The sequence below is a fragment of the Pyrgilauda ruficollis genome, unplaced genomic scaffold (assembly GCF_017590135.1).
Source record: "Pyrgilauda ruficollis isolate IOZ18807 unplaced genomic scaffold, ASM1759013v1 scaffold21, whole genome shotgun sequence".
Lineage (NCBI taxonomy): Eukaryota > Metazoa > Chordata > Aves > Passeriformes > Passeridae > Pyrgilauda > Pyrgilauda ruficollis.
The window spans coordinates 1,278,001-1,298,546 of record NW_024520318.1 but is presented as its reverse complement, the minus strand read 5'-3'; the positions used below and the strand labels follow the sequence as shown (position 1 = coordinate 1,298,546).

The following is a 20,546-nucleotide window of genomic DNA, read 5'->3' as shown; positions in this document are numbered from 1 at the left end:
CCCTGGGAAACAGCAGGGTTTGCCTGCTCCTGCCTTCCTCTCCCAACGCTCAGCCCTGGATCCTCGCCGATTCCCTGCGCTGTCCCGGGGTACAAACTTCCACCTGGGAATCAGGAGCTGCTGGGAATGGTTCAGGGAATAAATGACTGAAGAAGGGTGCAGCTGAACATATGGCACTGCACTGAGGCTGCTGAAAGGGGCTCTGGGAAGAAGGTTTGGATTCCCGGGAAGCTAATGTGCCGTGAGAAGGGCCGGCGATGAAAGCACACCCGGCCCCACAGAAATCCAAACACAGCCACAGACACAATTATTTTACTAATTGCTAATGAATACAGTCAAGTGGCTTCAAAAAGACAAACTTTGCTTGGACTACTTCAGGTTTTGACCTCTGCAGGAGCAAATGCATTTCAAACTGGAGCCCACCAAAACTGATTAACGGCGCCAGCCAAGGCCAGCGCGGAGCAGGAGCTTTTTTCCATCTATCACATGGCCCCAAGGATAGTTAAATGAACCTTAAAATGGCTACAAACAGCTCAATGACTACACAGAGTCCTGCCAATTAGAAATAATTAGGCAGTCATTTTGGTGGTAAGTCTTTTTAAGTGCATACATAATGATGCAATGATGCTTATTAGCGAGCTCATAGGAGCTCTGCTCAAACAGCCTGGAATAATTATGCAACTATCACAAAGCCTTGCACATCTCTGTACTTCACCTTAATGCATTTAAAAATCCACTTCATTACCTCCAGTAATTAATCCTCCATTAATTGCAGGAAAAGCCCAGTTTACCGTGCTTCGTTTCTAATTATCTTATAAATAGTTATGGTTCTAATTAATGTGTTCATTAAGCTGAATATCTTTCTCAAAGCCATGCTCAGAGCAAAGGTTCTGCTTTTGAGAGAAAAAGCCTAACTAGCCATAAGGTGAGGCCATTTTGGTTGTATTTGCTTTTATTTTAGTATATTCAACCTCCTAATTGGCATTTAAAATCTAATTTGGAAGAACTTCAAGAAGACTATATAGGAGAAAAATAGGAAAAGGCTTTGCTTTTTTTTTAACCCATTCTCCAATCAAGAAGCTCAGAGCTTTAACAGGGAAACTTTTAGCATCTCTTTTTGATATAGACTGGGAACAGCTTTTCAGTGCTGTGCCACAGATTAATTTAAATTCAATCACAATTCAGTTTATTCCTGCATGTTTCCATAGAGGAGGACCAAAAACCATGGAAGAAAAATAGATACCCAAGAGTTTATACAGAATTACTGCTGCCCTTGCCTTCATTTCTAAGATATAAATCCATGGCACAGAATTTACATCAGTTATTTGAGCTGAGCATGACCTGACCCTTTAAATTCATTGACAGGTTGCCTTCCTAAGAGATATGGATATAATCCAATAAAAAACACAACTGGAGAATAGCTTACAGTAATACCCATGGATAAAGAACATCCCCATTGAAAGACTTTTCCCAAGATTTTGGGGCTTTGCATGTAAGAATTTTGCAGAAAATTTGGATTCAAAATAAAATTCTGCAGGAGTACAATCAAAATATTTTAGTTATAATTATGGTATAGATACTAAATTTCCACATCTTTCTAGATTTCAGTTTTTAAAATATACTTTATATATCTAATACACCTGTCTTCAGTCACAGTATGCAAAAACAAATCCAAGTTTTCCCATCTTTTTATGACCCTCACCACACATTGAACATTAAATAGTTTGTTCAGAGAATTGTTCATACTCTATTTTAACAGCAAAAGGACAAAAGCTCTGCAATTATCCCATTTCTTTTGGGAACCTTTTCTTCCTAGAACATCCCAGCTCAGGAAAATCTGGAATCACTGAAGCCAGGTGCAGCTTTGCCATGGCTCTGCCAGGGCTGAGGTTTGATGCCAATAAAGCTGCACTAGGAGCAGATGAATTATCAGCTCTACAGATTGTTCTGGAATTTTTGGGAGCCTCAGTGCTGGAAACTGGGAAAATGTAAAGCTCAGATGTGGGAGAAGAAGCAGCAGCAAAAAGGATGAAAGGACAGCCAGGGAGGGGCAGGATAGCAGAGTTTTAACCAAATGAATCATGGACTCGCTCCCAGAGCACACTTTGGGAATGGCACCAGCCTGGATCCCACAGGAAAATGGATTTTTATGGGATAAGGTTTGTTCAAAGGTCCCCAAACCCTGCAGTGACTGCCCTGCCCACACACAGCCACGTCCTGCTGTGGAGAAATGCCTGGAATCCCAGAAAAAACTGACAGCAAAGGATTCCAGGGCATGGATGCTGGTTTATAGACAACCATGGGATGTTTTGGGTTGGGAGGGACCCCAGAGCTCATCCACACCCAGGGCAGGGACACCTCCCACTGTCCCAGGCTGCTCCAGCCCCAGTGTCCAGCCTGGCCTTGGGCACTGCCAGGGATCCAGGGGCAGCCACAGCTGCTCTAGAATTCCATCCCAGCCCCTCCCCACCCTCCCAGGGAACAATTCCTTCCCAAAATCCATCCAGCCCTGCCCTCTGGCAGTGGGAATTCATTCCCCCTTGCTCTATCACTTCACACCCAACACCACCTCTCCATATCACTTTTTTTGGCAGAAATCCACATTTTTTGCCTTCAGCATTTTAACCAGATTCTGTTCCTGCTATACATGATCAGAATTAGAAAGAGTGAAAGAAGAGAATAAGGAGTAAATTTTTACTACTAAATTCTACTATTTTGTGTTTCACAGTGGGGAAAATCACTCCTAGAAATGGACCCCTGGAAAGAGCAACAATTTACAGAGCAAAGAGGGTCTTGGATTACCAGGGCATCCTCAAGACATCTGCTTTTTGCAGGGCTGCCTCGAGAAACAAGAGCTCTGCAGCAAAGAAAAAACAGATTCCATTTCATGGCCAGAGCTTTGGTGGCAGAGAAAAAAGAGAATTAAAAAAAAAAAAGTTAAAATACATCGTGGTTTAGAATGCAGACACACTGAAATCAAAAAGGCAATTCCCCACTAAGGGCAGTTCCTTTTCCAAACAGAAAACTGAAGCACTAAAAAAACCCAACAACCTGCAAAGACACCTTTTCCCAAAGGGAGGAATGAGAGGTTCTAGAGCAATGATGAGCTCTGCTTTAAACACACTGTGTGTACCCAACACCTGGGCTGCACAAAAACCAACTTTCCCTGGATTCAGACTCGAGCCTGAGCTCCAAATGAACAGCACTTTTGCAATCAGAGCTTTTTTTAAGGCTCCTTTTTTTGGTTTTATACCAATGAAAAGCATCAAAGCAGCTGTCACTCGCAGCTCTGTGCCTTTATTGATAACTGGAGGGCCCTTGGCACTGCCTGTGAAGTTTAATTTCCCAAAGTGGTCAATTAAGGGTGGGCAATGAGCTCGGCAGTGCCTGCTGCTCCAGGATATCCCCACTGCTCCTGCTCCACCTCTGGGCCTTTCCAGGGCAGCCACGGACACAAACTGATCATTCCTCTTGAAAAAGTCACTTATTGCAACAAAAAAAAAAAAAAGATTTTTAGAGGCTGGTGCTGATACAACCTGGAATGCAACAAAATCCTAAATAAAAACTGCAGGGTTGGATTTACTGGGGGGAAAATGAACAAGAGCTGACATTACCATCAGCAGGATCACACTCAGTAATGTCAATTCCACACTCCTGCCCCAAGCTTTTATTTGAAGTGTCATGAAAGAAACGCTGCAATATCTTAATTAAATCTATTTGCTAATTGACCAAAGGCTTAAAACTTTCCCAGCAGTAAAAAAAGAGAGGAACATGTAATATTTACACTGATTGCTCACATAATTGCACCTGAGTGGTTTAACTTGAGGAGCAAGGACAGGGGGAAAAAATAACCTAAGCTGCAGATCAATACTTGAAAGGAACAGTAACTCCAGTGGCTACAACCAGGCAAAAATTAAGCAATCCTAAGAATTAATGACAAGAATAAAATTACAGAAGCACGGAATGGCTTGGAATTTCAAAAGCAATGTTCTAATTAAACAGCACTGCTTGATTTCTGCCAGGACTCCTGTCTGCTTCTCTTTGGAAAAGTTCTCCCAAGGGGGCATTCCCAAGGGTTTTGCCAGCTGAAGAGGGCACAGCCCTGTCCCTGTGTGCCCAGCCCTGCTCACTCCTGGTGTCCTGCAGCAGGAGAAGGGCCCTGGCTGTCCCTGCCCCATGCCAACCCATCACTCTGAGCCACTCCTGCTGCTCCCACCCCAATCCAGTGCCACCCCTTCAGCAGACAAGCTGCTCCATGGCCAGCCCAAAAACCTTCCCTTTGTCCCCAACTCCTCCTGAGCAGCCACCATCAGCTGTGCCAGCGCCCAGTCCCATGGCCAGACCTCTGCTCTCACCTGGAACATCACCAGTTTAATCCCCCAGCTAAAGTCACACCTCAACACCCCTAAAAATCAGCCTTCTAACTCCACACCACTACAGTGGATCTTTGCCACCACTGGAGACAAGAAATTCTTTTTTTTAATCAATCTCTCCTCTCCTGTTCCTCCATAAACTCTCCAGGCCCATCACAATTTTACTCTTTATTTATCTGCTGTCCACTCAAAACATCCATCACTTTTAATTTCCTCTCTCCTAAAAAGCTTTATTTTCCTTTTAGGCCAATGCTGGTTGAGGAAATCCCTCCTGAAGTTTTCATAATGAAGCCCCTGTTCTGTAATCCATGAAAAGCTCTCCACCAGCATGTGCTGAGCAGGACAGACAGACACAAAATTACTACAAATTGTGTCTTGATCCACTAGGTCTTATCAGCTCTGAGGTCTGATAGGACAGGTTTTAATGTGGAAAGACTCCAGCACTTCAATCCCACACTAAAATAATTGCATGGAAAAAAGGAGATGAACTGAAGACAGCTACCAGTAACACAAATACAAAAGCATTCAGTGATACCATCTTTAAAAAGTCTTCCAAAGTGTGCAGTATTAACCCCTCAATAAAGTATATAACAACAATTTTTAGAGAAGGTATTAAAAAAATCTCAAAGACCCCAAAAAACCATAACCAGTGGGGTTTTACTCTCAGTTGTTTAATGACCCTTTTCACACTGCACTTGAGGACCCTGGTATTAAATAGCACAAATTAACTGCTAAACACAAAGAACTCTGCCAGGCTGAAGCCAGGTTAATTCCAGTTCACACTGCTGGGATAATGGCAGCTGCTTTTGCATCCCCAAACCCAACCCCATGCCAAAGCCAGCCCTAAGCTGCAGCTCCCCTGCCCTGCATGCAATAACCTGCACACTCTGCAACATGAAATTAATTAGACTGCAGGAATGGCAAAGAAACAAGATGTAAAACCCGATCCAACACCTCCTTCAGCCCCACTGCCAAGGATCAGCTCTCCAGGCAGGATTACTTCCCATATAATCTTTTTTCCTTCTTCAATATGTACAGATGCACTTGCTGGTTTTGTGTTGATTTTTAAGTTGAAGCGCATTAAAGATATTTGAAGGCAGCAGTTTGCAGCTTAACATAATGGGAGAAGCCAAAGACATTTGGCAGACAATAAAGCAAACTTGCATATTCAGAGGCAGTTCCAGGATTGGCTGAAATCAGGGAATAAAGGTCAACATTTTTTGGTTAATTCTATTTAAAGCTCCGTGAATTAGAAGATTTGTGCAGCAAGTTCTGCTGCAGAGTATTTTCTATGTGATTAACTGGCAGAACAATCACAGTGGAAAGTCTCCCAATATTCCCAGGGCTCCATCCAGCCCACAATCCTGCAGGAGCCACAGCAGCAGAATATTCTAATAAGAACTCTCCTAATCTTCACCCAGCAATAATTTCAAGATGATATTATTATTCTCATTTCCTTGAATAATATCCATACTCCAGGGCCATTTTCCTTCTCATATTCAATATGGGGCATGCTCCTATCAAGATTCCTTTCTTCATATCCTGTCACGGTATCAATCACTGCCTGCTGTCCACTCAATCCACTTTTGATTTATCAGCCGCCGTCTTCCTGGACTCCATAACTCGACCCAAACCATTTTAGCAAGACAGTGACAAATAACACCCAGGATCACATCAACCTGTTCCACTTAGTAAACTAAGGAACAGGAACTGTGACATCCCTCCATAAGTATTCCCCGCTATTCCCCAGCCTGATGTATATTAATGAGGAGCTGCTATTTGAAATGCTCCTTCCACATCAGCATCTAATATGATCAAATTAGGAAATGGGATGATTTATTAAATTCCGTGGAGCTGAAATATTCCTTCCCAGCTCTGGATGCCTGGCTGCAGAGAGGGAGCTGTTGCTTCCAATTTTTCCACGGGAGGATGTGCCCGCGCTTCGCAGACGAATTATTGGCTTTAAAAAGATTGTGAGGAGGCGAAATGTTATTAAGCAAATGCTCAGTAAAACAAACTAAATCGGTTTTAAAATTCCTAATTTAATGTAAATCTTGGTTGTTTCTGCTGAAATTCAGTTTGTGATCTTATTAAGTCGTATTTGCATTGTACTCCCTCACTGTAGGACAGCTTGGAATTTATGGCATTACTGGGAAGCTACACTTTTTTGACTTTAAAAATGCATCTAAAATAGAATAATTATAATATGCACAAGTTTTCTTATCTTCTCAAATAAAACACAACCACTACCGGGAAGCTCCACTTTTTTTATCCTAAAAACTGCATCTAAAATGAAATAGCCAACACACACACAAGTTTTCTTATCTTTTCAAATAAAACACAACTATTATTAGGAAGCTCCACTTTTTTTAACTCTAAAAATGCATCTAAAATAGAAGAATTATGATATGCATAAGAAGTTTTTTTTATCTTATCAAAAAAAGTACAAGCAATACTGGGAAGTCCCACCTTTTTCATCCTAAAAATGCATCTAAAATAATCACAATATGCACAAGTTTTCTTCTCCAATAAATTACAAGAAATCAGTTTAGGTTGCAAACAACACCTCTTTAAAATATCTTACACATATCATTATAAAAACCCAACTTTTGAAAGTAAAACTTGATCTAGCTCAGTGTTTTGCACTGCTGGAGATGTGTAAATCACCTGCTCAAATAAAACACCTGTGTTAGAGAAGTTATTAAAAAACACATTACTTTTAACACCACCTTCACTACCTTGAAAAACACATTAAAAGAGGATTGTGGGGAGAAAAGACATTACAGGATACAGAATCTGTGCCACCTGCATGATTTATACCAAAAACAATTCCAGGCATTTAAAGAGACCACGTAACAGAGCTTAACTTCCAACAGGAAGGTAATTTTCTAGAGGTAGACCCCTAATTACTAAAATAAAATTTAAAAATGGCATTTGCTGGGCTGCTAAAGGGGATAATCCCCTGAGGGTGCAGCAGGAGGGTACAAACCCAGGGCTGATCTCCCCTTTCCAGGTGGGCAGCAGATTTTCCTCCCCCCTGGCAATGCAGAAGCTGGAGATCCCCAGGAATATTCCCCTGGATAACCCATTCCTCACCACAGGAACACGAGGGGCTGCCTGAGCTCCTCTGGATCCTTTTATTAATTATTTACGAGTGGTTTCTTCAGGATTTCCCTTGAAAAACCAGAGGGAAAATAAGTTGTGCCACGAAGAACAAATAAAAATCTGGAATTACAGCTGGAATTCGTGAGAATTCCAGGCCAGCACTACAAACACACTCATTTTCCAGGACATTGTCACAGCTGCCCCAGGTGGAGCACGGGCAGAGATGGGGACCCTCAGTCCTGAACCACCTTTTCCCACCGTTTTTATTTTTAGGTTTATTTTTTCTACCACTCCATCACATTCCCTTCTCTCCCCCACAATCTCTTTTCCAGGCTGAGGAATCCTAAACTCCTTGGAAAGCTGGTGAGCCCTGTATTGAGTGATTTTGAGGCAGAAAAGGGATTATTTGGCATCACTGACAAGCAGGGCAAGCACAGGTCTGGAGCAGCAGCTTTGTGCTAAACCAAGATTTAACTCTCCAAAATCAGATTAATCCAGAGCTGCTCAGTGCCACACTACAGCAGACTCAGAAGAAATTACAATAAAGGATGGGATGTGTCCTGTTGGGTTTCACTTTAAGCTTTTGGACTCTTGTGGGATCATTTGGGATGTTATTTAGCAATATTTTCCCTCTGTGGGTGTGAATAGGACCAGCAGTTCAAGGAATGTGCAGCTCTACCCCTCCAGTGCTGCACACTCAATACATGAAATGTTTGATACACCAAATATTTAATACATAAAATATCTGGTACATCAACTATTTAATACACAGTATTTCCTAGCAGTAGCCAGGTTTTTCAGATCCTTAGGTGCCTAACTTCCATATATTGCAACCAAGATTAAAATCAAATCCCTTGGAAAAGATGACCACTAAACCACAGCTAGTGAGAGCTGCAATTTGTATTTATTATATATTATTGTATGACCATTAAACCATAGCTAATGAGGTCTGTAATTTATTACATATTGTTTTATAATAATAAAAAATTTTTAAATCAGTTTATCACACTTCCTAACACTGAGCATGTGAAAAGCCTTCTCTTTCACCTCACTCTTCTGACATTTCTGTGGGTTCAAACTGATTTTCTTAGCAAAAAAAAGTGGGTATTCACTGCACAGGAACAGCTGCACAGCTCTGATGGGGAGGATACTCCAGGAGAGGTCAGGCAGTTTAATTTCTAAATTTATTTCTAACTCTAAATAATCAAATTTCTACTACAAAGGCACTGCAGCAATAAAAGGTCCAAGCAACTCTTCCAGTGAACAGCTGGGAATAAGTCATGGCACAGCACAAAGAATAGAAGGGGAATATTCACATCTTTCAACAACAATTTGTCAACATTTAGAGGCAACAGCTCTCCTGGTTTGGACATGGAAACCAAAGGTTTAACAAATCCTTAGTGCAGGCACACGAAATCACCCGGCTGAAGATTTTAAATATGGACCCAAACAGCTTTGATCTGCCTGCTCCAGTCAATAATTAATTTTAAATCAATAGAAAATGCTAATGGGAAACCTGGTAGCCAGAATAAACTTCAGTTAAACCTCTTAATTGAAAAATACACACAAGCACAACGTGAGCATCTTTTAATTAAAGAAGAAAAGCAGATTTTATAATAGCTTTTGCAACTTCTGGTTAAGATTTAAATATTTAAATTGTGAAATATTGGTTTGTCACAAACCAATGCATGCAAACTTTCACTGCAGACAACCTTAAATATTAATAAAAGATTGCATAACTAAAGACTCATCCTTTTCCAAGAGGAACACAGGTGAGAAAAGCAGTTTATTCTGAACTTCAGGGAGCCAGTGTTATGTGTGGGAATTATGGAAAGCAGGAACCAAAGGGAAAAATCCACAAGACATTTCCAAATAATTGTATGACACCAAGAGACCCTATTTATGGGATTTTTTTGTTTGTTTGTTTTTTGCTTGAATCAAATGCAAAATAAATATCTTATCTTCAAAATTGCTTCACCAGGGTAACTGAAAGATTTAGTGTGTGGCAAGCACTCCAGACCCCAAATCAGGAATTTCCAGGCATGTGTGGCTCAAACCATCACCTGCAGCCATTATTCCCATTTATCCCAAGCTCAGTAATGATGGCAGGATTTTCCAGGAATGTTTTTCCAGCAGAAATACCACTGTTGTTTTTTTCCTGGGAGAGACTCTTACCTCCTGGTCCTGCTCTTTGACCTGGACCTTTGGGACCTGTAGGATTTGCCTCTGCCCCGGGAGCGGCTGCGCTTCCTCCTGGAGCCGTAGGAAGAGCTGCTGCTGGATCTGTGTCTGCGCCTGCAACAGAGCAGGGGTGAGGCTGGCCCTGCCAAAAACAAAGACAAACCCCCAGGAGTCCTCAGAAAACACAGCCAGGGGTGGGACTGGCACTGCCAAAAACCCCAAAAACGGAGACAAACCCCCAGGAGTCCTCAGAAAACACAGCCAGGGGTGAGGCTGGCACTGCTCCCCAAACCCCAAAAAACAGGGACAAACCCCCAGCAATCACTGAGAAAACACAGCCAGGCTGTATATAGCACTGCCCCAAAAAACCCCAAAAACAGGGACAAATCCCCAGGGATTCCTCAGAAAACACAGCCAGGGAGAGCATGGCACTGCCTAAAAATCCCAAAAAAACAGAGAAAATCCCCCAAGGATTCCTAAGAAAACACAGCCAGGGCTGAGGCTAGCACTGCTCCCAAACACCCCAAAAAAGAGGGACAAACCCCCAGGGATTCCTGAGAAAACACGCACAGACTTGGGGGGTTTATAGGGTGCTCCAGCAGCCTCAAATCCCACTATTCCCCCATAAAAGTAACTCACACACACAGGGACACTGCAGCCCTAAAGAGCTGATCCTCCAAAATCCACATTCCTGATAAAAATGAAGTTTGGGTGGGGTCCTTAACTACTGTTAGTAGTAATCAGTTAATCAGGGTTAATTTACTTCATTTGAGTTCATTTAAGGGCAGTTCCCTCCTGAGTCCAGTCAGAAACCAGAAGGGTCTCTTCCTTTTCCCCTCCCTCCCCGTTCTGTCTATTCAAAGAATAAATTCTTCTACCAAGGACAAAGGTGAAAGAAAAGATATTAAACCCAAAATCCCAATGAAATCCAAATCTTAACACTTCTGCCCCATCTCCCCAGTTGTTAACTAATTAACAATTACAATCCTCCCTATTTTTGGCCTTTATGCGTGGTTAGTATAAAAATTATATTATATTATATTATATTATATTGTATTATGCAGACTGTATGTATGAAATATGAACAAGAATGGAATTCAGGATGTGCTCAGTGATTATCCAGCATGAGGAAAAGGCACAGCAGGAGCTGGAATGCTGGACAGGATGCAGAGGTTAATGCTGAAGAACAGGGTTGCACCTGGAAAGGGAAGGTGATGCTCCTGCTGGATGAGGGGCAGGAATTCCAGAAGCTGCTGCCTTTGATTCCTGGGGGTCAGGGACAAATCCAGCATGGAGCAGGGCCTGAACTGCCAGGAGCAGATGCCCTAACCCCAGGGGCAAAGGCAGGATCCCAAAAGCAGAGCCCTGGATCATTCCTGGATGCCCTGGGGACCCTGCAGCCCCTCTGGGTTCCCTGGAGCTGTGCTGGAACAGGATCCAAGGTGCCCAGGGCTGGGCTCACAGCCCAGCACCCTGCCCTGGCCCTGGGGAGGATGGAGATCCAGCAGGAGCAGGAGAAAGGGCTGGGAATGAACCCCCCAGCACACCCTGCAGCCTCTCCAGAAAGGCCTGGCAGGAGCATTTCCTCCTGGATTCCCAGGGCAGCTGGACACCAGGAGAGTGTCCAGCTCCTCCTCCCAGTAAATTCACCAGCACAAGCCAGACTGAGCCAGCCAGGATGGAGCACAGAGCTGCTGCAGGGCAGGAGCCCCTCTGGAGCCAGGCTGGGAGAGGAGAAGGCTCCAGGAGAGCTCAGAGCCCTGCCAGGGCCTGAAGGGGCTCCAGGAGAGCTGCAGAGGGACTGGGGACAAGGATGGAGGGACAGGACCCAGGGAATGGCTCCCACTGCCAGAGGGCAGAGTTAGATGGGAGATTGGGAATTGGGAATTCCTGGCTGGGCTGGAATTGCCAGAGCAGCTGTGGCTGCCCCTGGATCCCTGGCAGTGCCCAAGGCCAGGCTGGATGAGCTTGGAGCACCTGGGACAGTGGGACATGTCCCTGTTGGGGAAGAAAGGAAAAGTTATTTTACCTCCTGGGGTTTCCCTGCTTTAAAGCAGAATTTCTCTTTGGATCTGCACATTCCCTGCTCTGTTCTGCTGGGGAGGAGGTGGTGTGGGTATTTCTGGTCATGGTGGTAGGTTTGGGGCTTTATGTTGACAAAGTAAAACAGTTTCACATCTCTTAAGGCTCAGAACAATCTGTGCCATAAAATCCCAACCCGTGGGATCCAAACCCTTCCTGCCTTAACACCAAAGAGCTCAGCTTCCAAAACCTCCCACAAATGCACCTTTTCTCATAGGAATGGGACCAGGACGGGAGATCCCGAGAGCGCGACCTGGACCTGGATTTCCTGCCCGACTTTTTGCGGCTGTAGGCGCGGCTGTCCGAGGAGCTGCTGGAGGAGGAGCGCCGCCGGTGCTTCTTCTTCCTCCTGCTCCTGCCCTCCTCCTCCGTGTCCGAGGAGCGCCGGCCCATCTCCGACCTGCACAGAACGCAGACACCCGCAGCTGTCACAAGGGCTGCTGGCTGCCCTGCCTTGGTTTAGATTTATAGAAAATCAAAATACGCCCTCTGCTCCTGTCCCTGTTCCTGGGAGCACAGGACCCCCCCGGCTGTCCCCTCCTGTCAGGAGCTGTGCAGAGCCACAAGGTTCCCCCTGATCCTCCTTTTCTCCAGGCTGAGCCCCTTCCCAGCTCCCTCAGCCCCTCCTGGGGTTCCATTCCCTTCCCAGCTCCCTCAGCCCCTCCTGGTTCTCCATTCCCTTCCCAGCTCCCTCAGCCCCTCCTGGGGCTCCATTCCCTTCCCAGCTCCAATCCCTTCTGTGCTCCTCCTCCTCCCAGCACAGACGGGTCCATCTCGTTCAATTCCTCCATCCAAACTCCGGCCCATCCTCACACCTCCGGCCGCCGGGGCAGCAGCTCCTGATCCACCGGGGAGCGCCTGGAGCAAAGGGAAACTCCCCGTTAAGGACACCGAGACTCCTCCCGAGCGCTGCCGGGAGCCGCAGGGCTCCAGCAGCCCCCTCCCGGAGAGCGGCCCGTTGTGGCACGGCCTCCGCGCCGGGGCAGCTCCCGCGGCAGCGCCGAGCAGAGCGCGGCCCGGCCCGCGAGCACCGGCACCTCCCCGGGGCTCCCGGAGCCGCTCCCCGCCACCAGCAACAGCTCCAGGGACTCCTTCCCAGGGCCCAACCCTGCGCACCCCGGCGATGCCCGGCACAGCCGGGATCCCCGTGCCGGCTCCGCCGGAGCTGTGCCCCCGCACCGGAGGCCGCGCGGCCGCTGCGCACACCGGGCCCTGCAGCGGCCGCTGACCGCCCTGCCGTGCCCTGGGGGACCGGTGCGGCTGTATCCCGTGTCCCTGTGTCCCCCCGTGTCCCTGTATCCCGCTATGTCCCCCTGTATCCCCCCCGTGTCCCCCGTACCTGGCGGAGCCGCCGCGGCCCCGGTTCGAGCCCAGCGCCTTCCGGGGCGGCGGGCAGGCAGCGCCAATCCACCGCCGAGCGCGGCCAGGCGGCCACAGCGAGCGCCGAGCCATCGATGCGGCGCGCCGGGAGCGCCCACGCGGGACGGGCGGGGTCGGGCCGGGGTCGGGCCGGGGTCCCGCTGCCCACGGGGGTGCAGAGCCCAGGGAGCGCTGTCTGCACCGTGCCCGACACGGCGACCCACGGGCGTGACCCGCCGCGGGTGACGCGCAGGAGGGGAGCGTGGGTGGTCCCGGGGTCGGGATCCCGCTGCCCACGGGGGGCGCAGAGCGCACGGAGCTCTGTCCGCACCGTGCCCCACACGGCGACAAACGCGGCGACCCACGGGCGCACGGCGTGTCCCGGCCGGTCCTTGTCCCGCCGCGGGTGACGGGACCGCGCGGGGACAGCGGCACGGAGCGGTTTTCGTTCCGTCCCGGAGAGTTAAAGGAGAGTCGGGGGTTTATGGCACCGAGAGCCGCCCCGCGGGCGGGGGACAGCGCTCCACGCGCGGCGTGGGCACCGCGGCCGTGCCCGCAGGACGGAGCGCGCCGGGCGCGGGTGGGCACGGACCGAGCCGGGACCCACCGGGCCGGGCGGAGCCTCCGCCGGGCAACGACCAGAAATGCACCAGAACGACGGAATCGCTTCGCTTAATTCGATTTTCTTACCCAATTTGGTTCGTTTAACGCGAGCTCCCGAGAGCGCGCTCCCCCGCCACGGGAACGGCGTGGGGATAAACGAAATGTCGGGGCGGAGGGGCCGGTGAGGGTCACCGGGCCGGCCGGCAGCCGCGGCGGGGCCGTCACACCGAATCCCGCCGTGCCCGGTGCCCCGGGGATCGAAAACGCCCCGCGGGAGCTGCTCCCGGGCTCCCGGGCACCGGGACTCGCTGCCTGTCGCGACAGGGTCGCGTGTGACCGGCTCGGAATAAACCCCGACGCCACCCCCGGTACCGAACCCGCCCCGGTAAATGAACGCTCCGTTATGTGCAGTCCTCGCCCCAAAGGTCAATGAAAAATCGATACGCAGGCAAGAGTTAAACAATTCTGAATAATTTATTAGAATTTAGCGAAGATGGGAAAGAGACGCGTTCCCTCGGCAAAAGCGCTCCGCGGTGGGATTTAAAAAAAAACAAAGGGAAACCAATATCAGCGGTATCGGCGTGTTCGGCTCTCGTCTGACGCCGCGTCCCTCGCTGTCATTTGTCCCCTCGGTTTTTCGGGGCGCCCACGGAGGAACTTTTGCGGCTCGCCGGGGCGGGGGCCGCTGGGCTCGGCCGTGCCCGGGGCTGACCCGACCCACGCGGGGCGGTGCGCGGAGGCGAGCGGCGAGGACGGGAGGAAGGAAGGGAGGAAGGAAGGGGTCCATTCAGAGCTCCGAGGGGAGGTAATTCGCCGGGAACAAGGGGCCGGCTTTGCAAAGTATAAATAGTGCCACTTCAATCGCGGCGTCGCTATCAGACCCCGGGAGCCCTGCACGTCGGGCGGCACGGCCCGGCCCGGCTCGGCACGGCCCGGGGCGCCGCCGCCGCCGCCTCCCCGCCCCGTGGATGCCCGCCCGGGGAGCCGGGGCAGCGCGCCCCTGAGCCATGGAGGAGCTGACGGCGTTTGTCTCCAAGTCGTTTGATCCCAAAGCCAAGGAGAAGAAGGAGCTGATCACCTACCGCGAGGTGCTGGAGAGCGGGCCCCTGCGCGGCCCGCGGGAGCCCGGCGGGGCGGCGGCGGAGCCGGGCCGGGAGGACACGGGCAGCCCCGCGGCGCGGCCGGCCGGGCGCTCCCCGCCGCGGGAGCCCGACGCCGCCGCCGAGAGAGCGGCCGAGGCGGCCACCCCCAAGCTCAGCGACGGTAACGGCGGCACCGCGGGCTCCCCCTTCTCCCGTCCCCTCTCCCCTTCCTCCCCTTCCCCCGTCGGGGTCGGTAAGCGCGGGGCGGCCCGTGGTCGCGGGTGGCCGGGGGCCGGCGGGGAGGCTGCGGTGATGGGCGGCTGCCCGGGCTCTCCCGGCCGCGGGAGATCGGCGGCCGGCCTCGAAGTTTTTAGATTAAAATATTTAAACCCGGATTTAACTTGCTCAGAACGCGATCTTGTTCCCGTTCGGCATCCCACGGGAAGCCGCGCCGCCAACGAAAGCCCGGCCCCGCGGGCCCGTTCGTTCTCCCGCGGCTCCGCGGACTCGCGTGGGGCCGGGCCGCTCTGCCCACGCTCAGATCCAGCAGATCCGCCCGCGGGTGTTCCGCGCGGTACCGCGGGGCCGGCACCAGGGCCGCCCGCCGCTCTCGGGCGCTGCGGGAAGCGGCCGGGCCCGTGCCCGTGGCTGCGGGGACCCGCGGGTCGCTGCCGCCCTTTTGTTCGGACCGGCGGAGCGCCCGGAGCATCCCTGATGGGATGCCCGCAATGAGGCGATCGGTGCGGCGGGGAGCCGCGGCGGGACCGGGCCGTGCCGGCCGGGCGGCCCCGGGGGGTCGGGGCGCGTCCCCGGCCGCGAATTGACCGAGCAGAAACGGATCCCGGGGGGCGCGGGGCGCGGAGGGGCCGCGGCGGCCGGCGGAGGCTCCGGGGACCTGTTGCTGCGCATCCCCCGGGGGCGCGGCGGGGCCGGAGGGGAGGGCTCGGTGCGGACCCCGTTTCCCCCGGCAGCGGTTACCGGAGCCAGCGGCGGAGCCCGGAACGGCAGCGGCCGAGGCGGCCTAGCGCGGCCCGGGCGCACAGGCCCCGCTCCCGGCTGCCCCGGCCCCGGGGGGCTCCCGCCCGCATCCCCCCGGCCGCCGGGAGCGGCGGGGGCCGGGGGGGGCCCCGGGGCCCCCGCCCCCCCCCCCTCCGGCCGCCGGGAGCGGCGGGAGCCGGGCGAGCCCCGGTGCCCCCGGCCCCGCCGCTCTGACTGCTGTGTCGTGCCCAGTGTCCCCAGAGCTGAAGGAGCGCAAGGAGGATGCGAAAGCGATGGAAGACGAAGGGCAGACGAAAATCAAGCAGAGGAGGAGCCGGACGAATTTCACCCTGGAGCAGCTGAACGAGCTGGAAAGGCTTTTCGACGAGACCCACTACCCGGACGCGTTCATGCGGGAGGAGCTGAGCCAGCGGCTGGGGCTCTCCGAGGCCAGGGTGCAGGTAGCCGGGGCCGCGTGGGTGCGGGTGCTCGGGGAAGGGGCAGCTCGGGAAGAGCCGGGGAGGTGATGGGGACGAGCCCCATCCTTGTGTCAGGGAGAGGAGGCAGCTCCCCGGCTCCCAACTTCCTCCGGCAAATCTGCCAGCGGCCTCGCAGGGTTTTGCCTGCCCGGGATTTGCGTCCCCGTCCCTTCGTTCTGCCGCGGTTTATCCCGGCTCCGCCGTTGTTCCATCCCTGCCTCGGCAGCCGCTCCCGGCTCATCCGCGGACACGATTCCCGTCATGGATGTCGCGACCATAAACTGAATTAGACACCGCCAAGGGAAACAATGATAGGTGTATTTTCAGCCCGTTTCGCCTCGTAGTTCTTAAATGTTGAAACGGCACGAAAATTGAGCGAGGTGCTTTGTTCGGGTTTATGAAATACAGAAAGTCCGGGATTAACCCGAGGTATTTTGAGCTTTCTGTCCTCCCGGGAAGCCGCGGCTTCTCTGGGTTTACCCTGCGCTTTGCACCCTCCCAAAGTTGTTCCAAACGGGTCCCTGGGCTGCTTCCTGCGAGTTTGGTCGGGATGAGCTGAGGAGCGGGGAGGAAGGGGATCCCTCAAATGAGAACAAATGTAGCTGCTCCGGTGTATTTCCGTTCTGAAAATAAAAGAAGAGAAAATGATGATCATTATTTGCTGGAACACATGGAGAAGTTTTAGGCCCCGAACATCTGCAGCTGGTGGAAAGTATCGCTGTAACAGATACTCCCCCTCGATCTTTGTGCTCGCAGGCACCATCTGCACCCAAGTATGCGCTCGGTCCTTGGGGGGTTTCCCTGCATCGTGTAGGGTTGTGAGGACAGAGGCAGAGCCGGCACGAGGGACCGAAAAACTCAAAACGAGCAGCTTTTGTCAGAGCCTGAACCAAAAAAAAAAAAAAAATTAAATAAAAAAATAAAAGTCTTCATTTTTCCCCTCTTCTGCCACCCCTCCTTTTTTTTTTTTTTTTTTTTTTTCGTGGCTGCTCCGTTGGTTTTTGGTTGGTTGGTTTTTAATTGTGTTTGTTCGTGGTTTTTAAATTTATTTTTTATTTCTGTTCACCAAACCCTAACAAAACCAAGGCAAAAAGTTGTTGGTTGTGGAAAATGGAGCAGGGAGGTGCTCGACAAAGGAGGCGGCGGCGGCGCATAATCCGCGCTCCCATGATGCCAAATCGCAGGGTGCATAATAACTTTTGGAGATTTACATAGATTAAACCCATTCCCTAGAAATCCTCCCGGAAAAAAAAAAACCGCTTTTCAATAATATTTTGCCTCGTATCTGCTCTAATTTGTAAATGACGGAAGGCGCGCTTGTTTCCACGGGAGGCTGAGGGCGAACGTGGCTTTTGGGCAGGTTTTCCTTGGCTGGAGAAAATGACAGGGCGGGAGGAATTCCCGTTTATATTCGTTTTTTAAAGTAAGACCTAAAAAAAAAAAGAAATTTTTCTTTTTTTTTTTTTTAATTCTTTTTTTTTTCTGGCGCGGGGAAAGGATTCCTTGGCCGCTGTGGCTGCTGGGATGAGCTGCAGAGCCCTGGGTTAAAACGGGGATGTTTCAAGACCGGCTCTCCCCCTCTCCCTCCCTCCTTTCCCAAAGCCAGCAGAACTTCAGGCTGGGAATTTATTTTAACGATTCCATTTCCAATATTAAAAGTACTTTCTTGTCTAACGGGGCAGCCTCTTCGGTGCAAGCAAATTAGATTATTATGATAATGAGATAATTATTCCGCTTCTGTGCTACACTCCAGTGAACAGGGAAATTCGAAACTTCTTTGTAGCGAAGCTTTTAGGACTGCAATTCTCCTCCAGCCCCCACGAAAATAAAAAAAAAAAAAAAAAGGAAGATAAAAAGTCATAAACCCCGGTTGTTGTTGTTGAGTTTTTCTGTAAGATAGAGCTAATTAATTTATTTATTAATGAGCGCGAGCTCCTCGGTCCATTACCGCCCGTTCGTAGTGGGTATCCAGAGCGATTCCAGCCTTTTGGGAGCCTGGTGCGGAGAGAGGAGCCCGGGGCTGGGGCGATCCTTTCCCTGGGGCTGCCCTTGGCCATTTTCGGGCCGTTCGGACCCTTTTCCTTCCGCCCCTCGGAGCTGGGGAGCGGGGGCTGCCCGGGCGGGGGGAGCGGAGCGCGCCCGCCGCTCTTTGTCTGCGGGGCTTTGGGGCATTTTCCCTTATCGCTGTCATCGCTACCGCTGCTCTTCCCCCGGCCGGCTTTCAAGGAGCGTCACTCCGTTTTGTCCCCGCAGGTTTGGTTCCAGAACCGCCGGGCCAAGTGCCGCAAGCAGGAGAACCAGCTGCACAAAGGTAGCGGGCCGGGGGCGCGCCTCGGGCACGCGCGGGGGGGCTCCGGCCGCGACCCCCGGCGCTGCTGACCGCTCCGCTCCCCCGCGCAGGGGTGCTGATCGGCGCCGCCACGCAGTTCGAGGCCTGCCGGGTGGCTCCCTACGTGAACGTGGGCGCGCTGAGGATGCCCTTCCAGCAGGCAAGTGCGCTCGGGAGGGTGGCGAGGCGACGCGCGGCCCCCCCCGCGGGTGACACCCCTGCGCTTGTCCCCGCAGGTGCAGGCGCAGCTGCAGCTGGACAGCGCCGTGGCCCACGCGCACCATCACCTGCACCCGCACCTGGCCCACGCCCCCTACATGATGTTCCCCGCGCCCCCCTTCGGGCTCCCGCTGGCCACCCTGGCCGAGTCCGCCTCCGCCGCCTCCGTGGTGGCCGCCGCCGCCGCCGCCAAGACCACCAGCAAGAATTCCAGCATCGCCGACCTCCGCCTGAAGGCCAAGAAACACGCCGCCGCCCTGGGGCTGTGACCGCGCTGCTGCTGCTTTATTTTATTTTAATTTTTTCTTTTTTTTTTTTGTCGAAAAGGGTTTTTTTTTTTTTTTTTGTCGAAAAGGGGGAAAAAAGTTTTAAAAAAAAAAAGGAAAAAGGAAAGAAATGAGGGAGAGGAGAAACGGAGATATATACTTATTTAAGGAATTAGAGGACGCGCAGCTGGGAAGTTCACAGGTTTTGAAACTGACCTTTTTCTGCGAAGTTCACTTTAATACAAGAAATTTGATAAGAGAGGCGGGCCTCCTTTCACGTTGCATCAGGTACTTGAGTTTAACAACCACGTCTGGAATAGCGACAAAAAAAAAAAAAAAAAAAAAAAAAAAAAAAAAAAAAAAAAAAAAAAAAAAAAACCACAAAAAAAAAAAAAAATAGGAAAAAAAAAAAAGACAATGATTTCTCTGCGAATTTCTAATGGAAGACTGTCCGGGATACTTCCTCCAGCAGCATTCCGGGTTGCATGTATTTGTATTTCATTGATGGAGTCCTTTGATTCACTTGCACTTCACCCTCATCTTTAGTAGAAAAAAAAAATCGAGACAACCACAAAAGCAAACAAACAAACGTGGCTGGGTTCTTTCTCCTTTAATCTTGGAGGGAAGCAGGCACAGAGAGGCAGATCAAGCACCACCTTTTCCACTCTCAAATCTTTGTTGGTCGTTTGCTGTCCCACCTCTGAAATAAAAGGGAGCGGAAAGCGCCAGGAGAGCGGAGTTTGCCTCCCTTTGCCGGGTCTCTCCTGTCCTGAGGGCAAAAGTAAATGCCAAAAAAAAAAAAAAAAAAAAAAAAAAAAAGGAAAAGAAAAAAAAAAAAGAGAGTATTTAATTCCCAACCACCACTTGACACCACGGCAAATTCCAATAAGAGGTACTGGGTACATGTAAAATATGTTGATACACACGAACAAAGTTTATTTTGGCTATAACTTGTGAATTGATAGTTGACTGTCAAACATTTACATTTTATCTCATAAAGGTGTATCTATTCACGTAACCTTGTGATTTTTTTGGTTATTATTATTATTATTTGAGAGACGTATAGCTATTTAACCTGGGGTACCCTGCAGTCAGTGATTGTTATCCCAGATTTTGCCATCTGACCCTCAAGCTTATTGCCAAGACAGAGGGAAAGCTCTTCTACGCGAACTTTGGTATGGACGGGCTTTGTATCTATTTGTTCTCCATGAAAACAAAATTATTTATATTGACCATATTTTTTCTAGTGTATTTTAAGTTATTTAAAAAAGAAAAAAGAGAAAAAAAAAAAAAAGAAAGCAAGATGCTGTTATCTCATTGCATTTGTTGTCAGTACAATATATTTTGTTTCACTCAGGTTTGCTTCACCTTTTTTAATCCATTTTCGACGTCACGAATTTCAATAAGTGCCAAGTAATGAATTTAAGACACTTTGCCTATTGACTGACGGGGCCGCTCGGGGGCCGGTGCCAGCTCCTGCCGGGACTGTC

At 50.5% G+C, this 20,546-nt stretch overlaps 2 protein-coding genes across 2 annotated transcripts in view; one reads left to right on the top strand and one right to left on the bottom strand.

Moving 5' to 3' along the window:
- The window catches only part of RSRC1 (arginine and serine rich coiled-coil 1), a 94,444-nt gene extending 81,251 nt beyond the window's left edge, over positions 1 to 13,193 (bottom strand). The window contains exons 1-4 of the mRNA XM_041467986.1: positions 13,081 to 13,193; positions 12,555 to 12,599; positions 11,947 to 12,141; positions 9,654 to 9,773 (exon numbers count right to left, since the gene is read on the bottom strand). Coding sequence (XP_041323920.1) covers positions 9,654 to 9,773; positions 11,947 to 12,141; positions 12,555 to 12,599; positions 13,081 to 13,193 — 473 coding nt within the window. The remainder of the gene's footprint in view (positions 1 to 9,653; positions 9,774 to 11,946; positions 12,142 to 12,554; positions 12,600 to 13,080) is intronic.
- Positions 13,194 to 14,483: 1,290 nt separating this feature from the next.
- SHOX2 (short stature homeobox 2) lies at positions 14,484 to 20,293 on the top strand. Its single transcript, XM_041467643.1, has 5 exons — positions 14,484 to 14,966; positions 16,016 to 16,224; positions 18,496 to 18,553; positions 18,643 to 18,731; positions 18,808 to 20,293. Exons 1-5 carry the CDS (start codon positions 14,711 to 14,713, stop codon positions 19,057 to 19,059), a joined length of 864 nt encoding a protein of 287 aa, XP_041323577.1. The 5' UTR covers positions 14,484 to 14,710; the 3' UTR covers positions 19,060 to 20,293.
- Positions 20,294 to 20,546: the final 253 nt, after the last annotated feature.

Excerpts from the sequence above, each read along its gene's own strand:
- SHOX2 (XM_041467643.1), top strand. The coding sequence starts at position 14,711 with ATGGAGGAGCTGACGGCGTTTGTCTCCAAGTCGTTTGATCCCAAAGCC. Across the intron at positions 14,967-16,015 it reads CACCCCCAAGCTCAGCGACG|TGTCCCCAGAGCTGAAGGAG; the intron begins GTAACGGCGGCA and ends TGTCGTGCCCAG. Across the intron at positions 18,732-18,807 it reads TGAGGATGCCCTTCCAGCAG|GTGCAGGCGCAGCTGCAGCT; the intron begins GCAAGTGCGCTC and ends TTGTCCCCGCAG.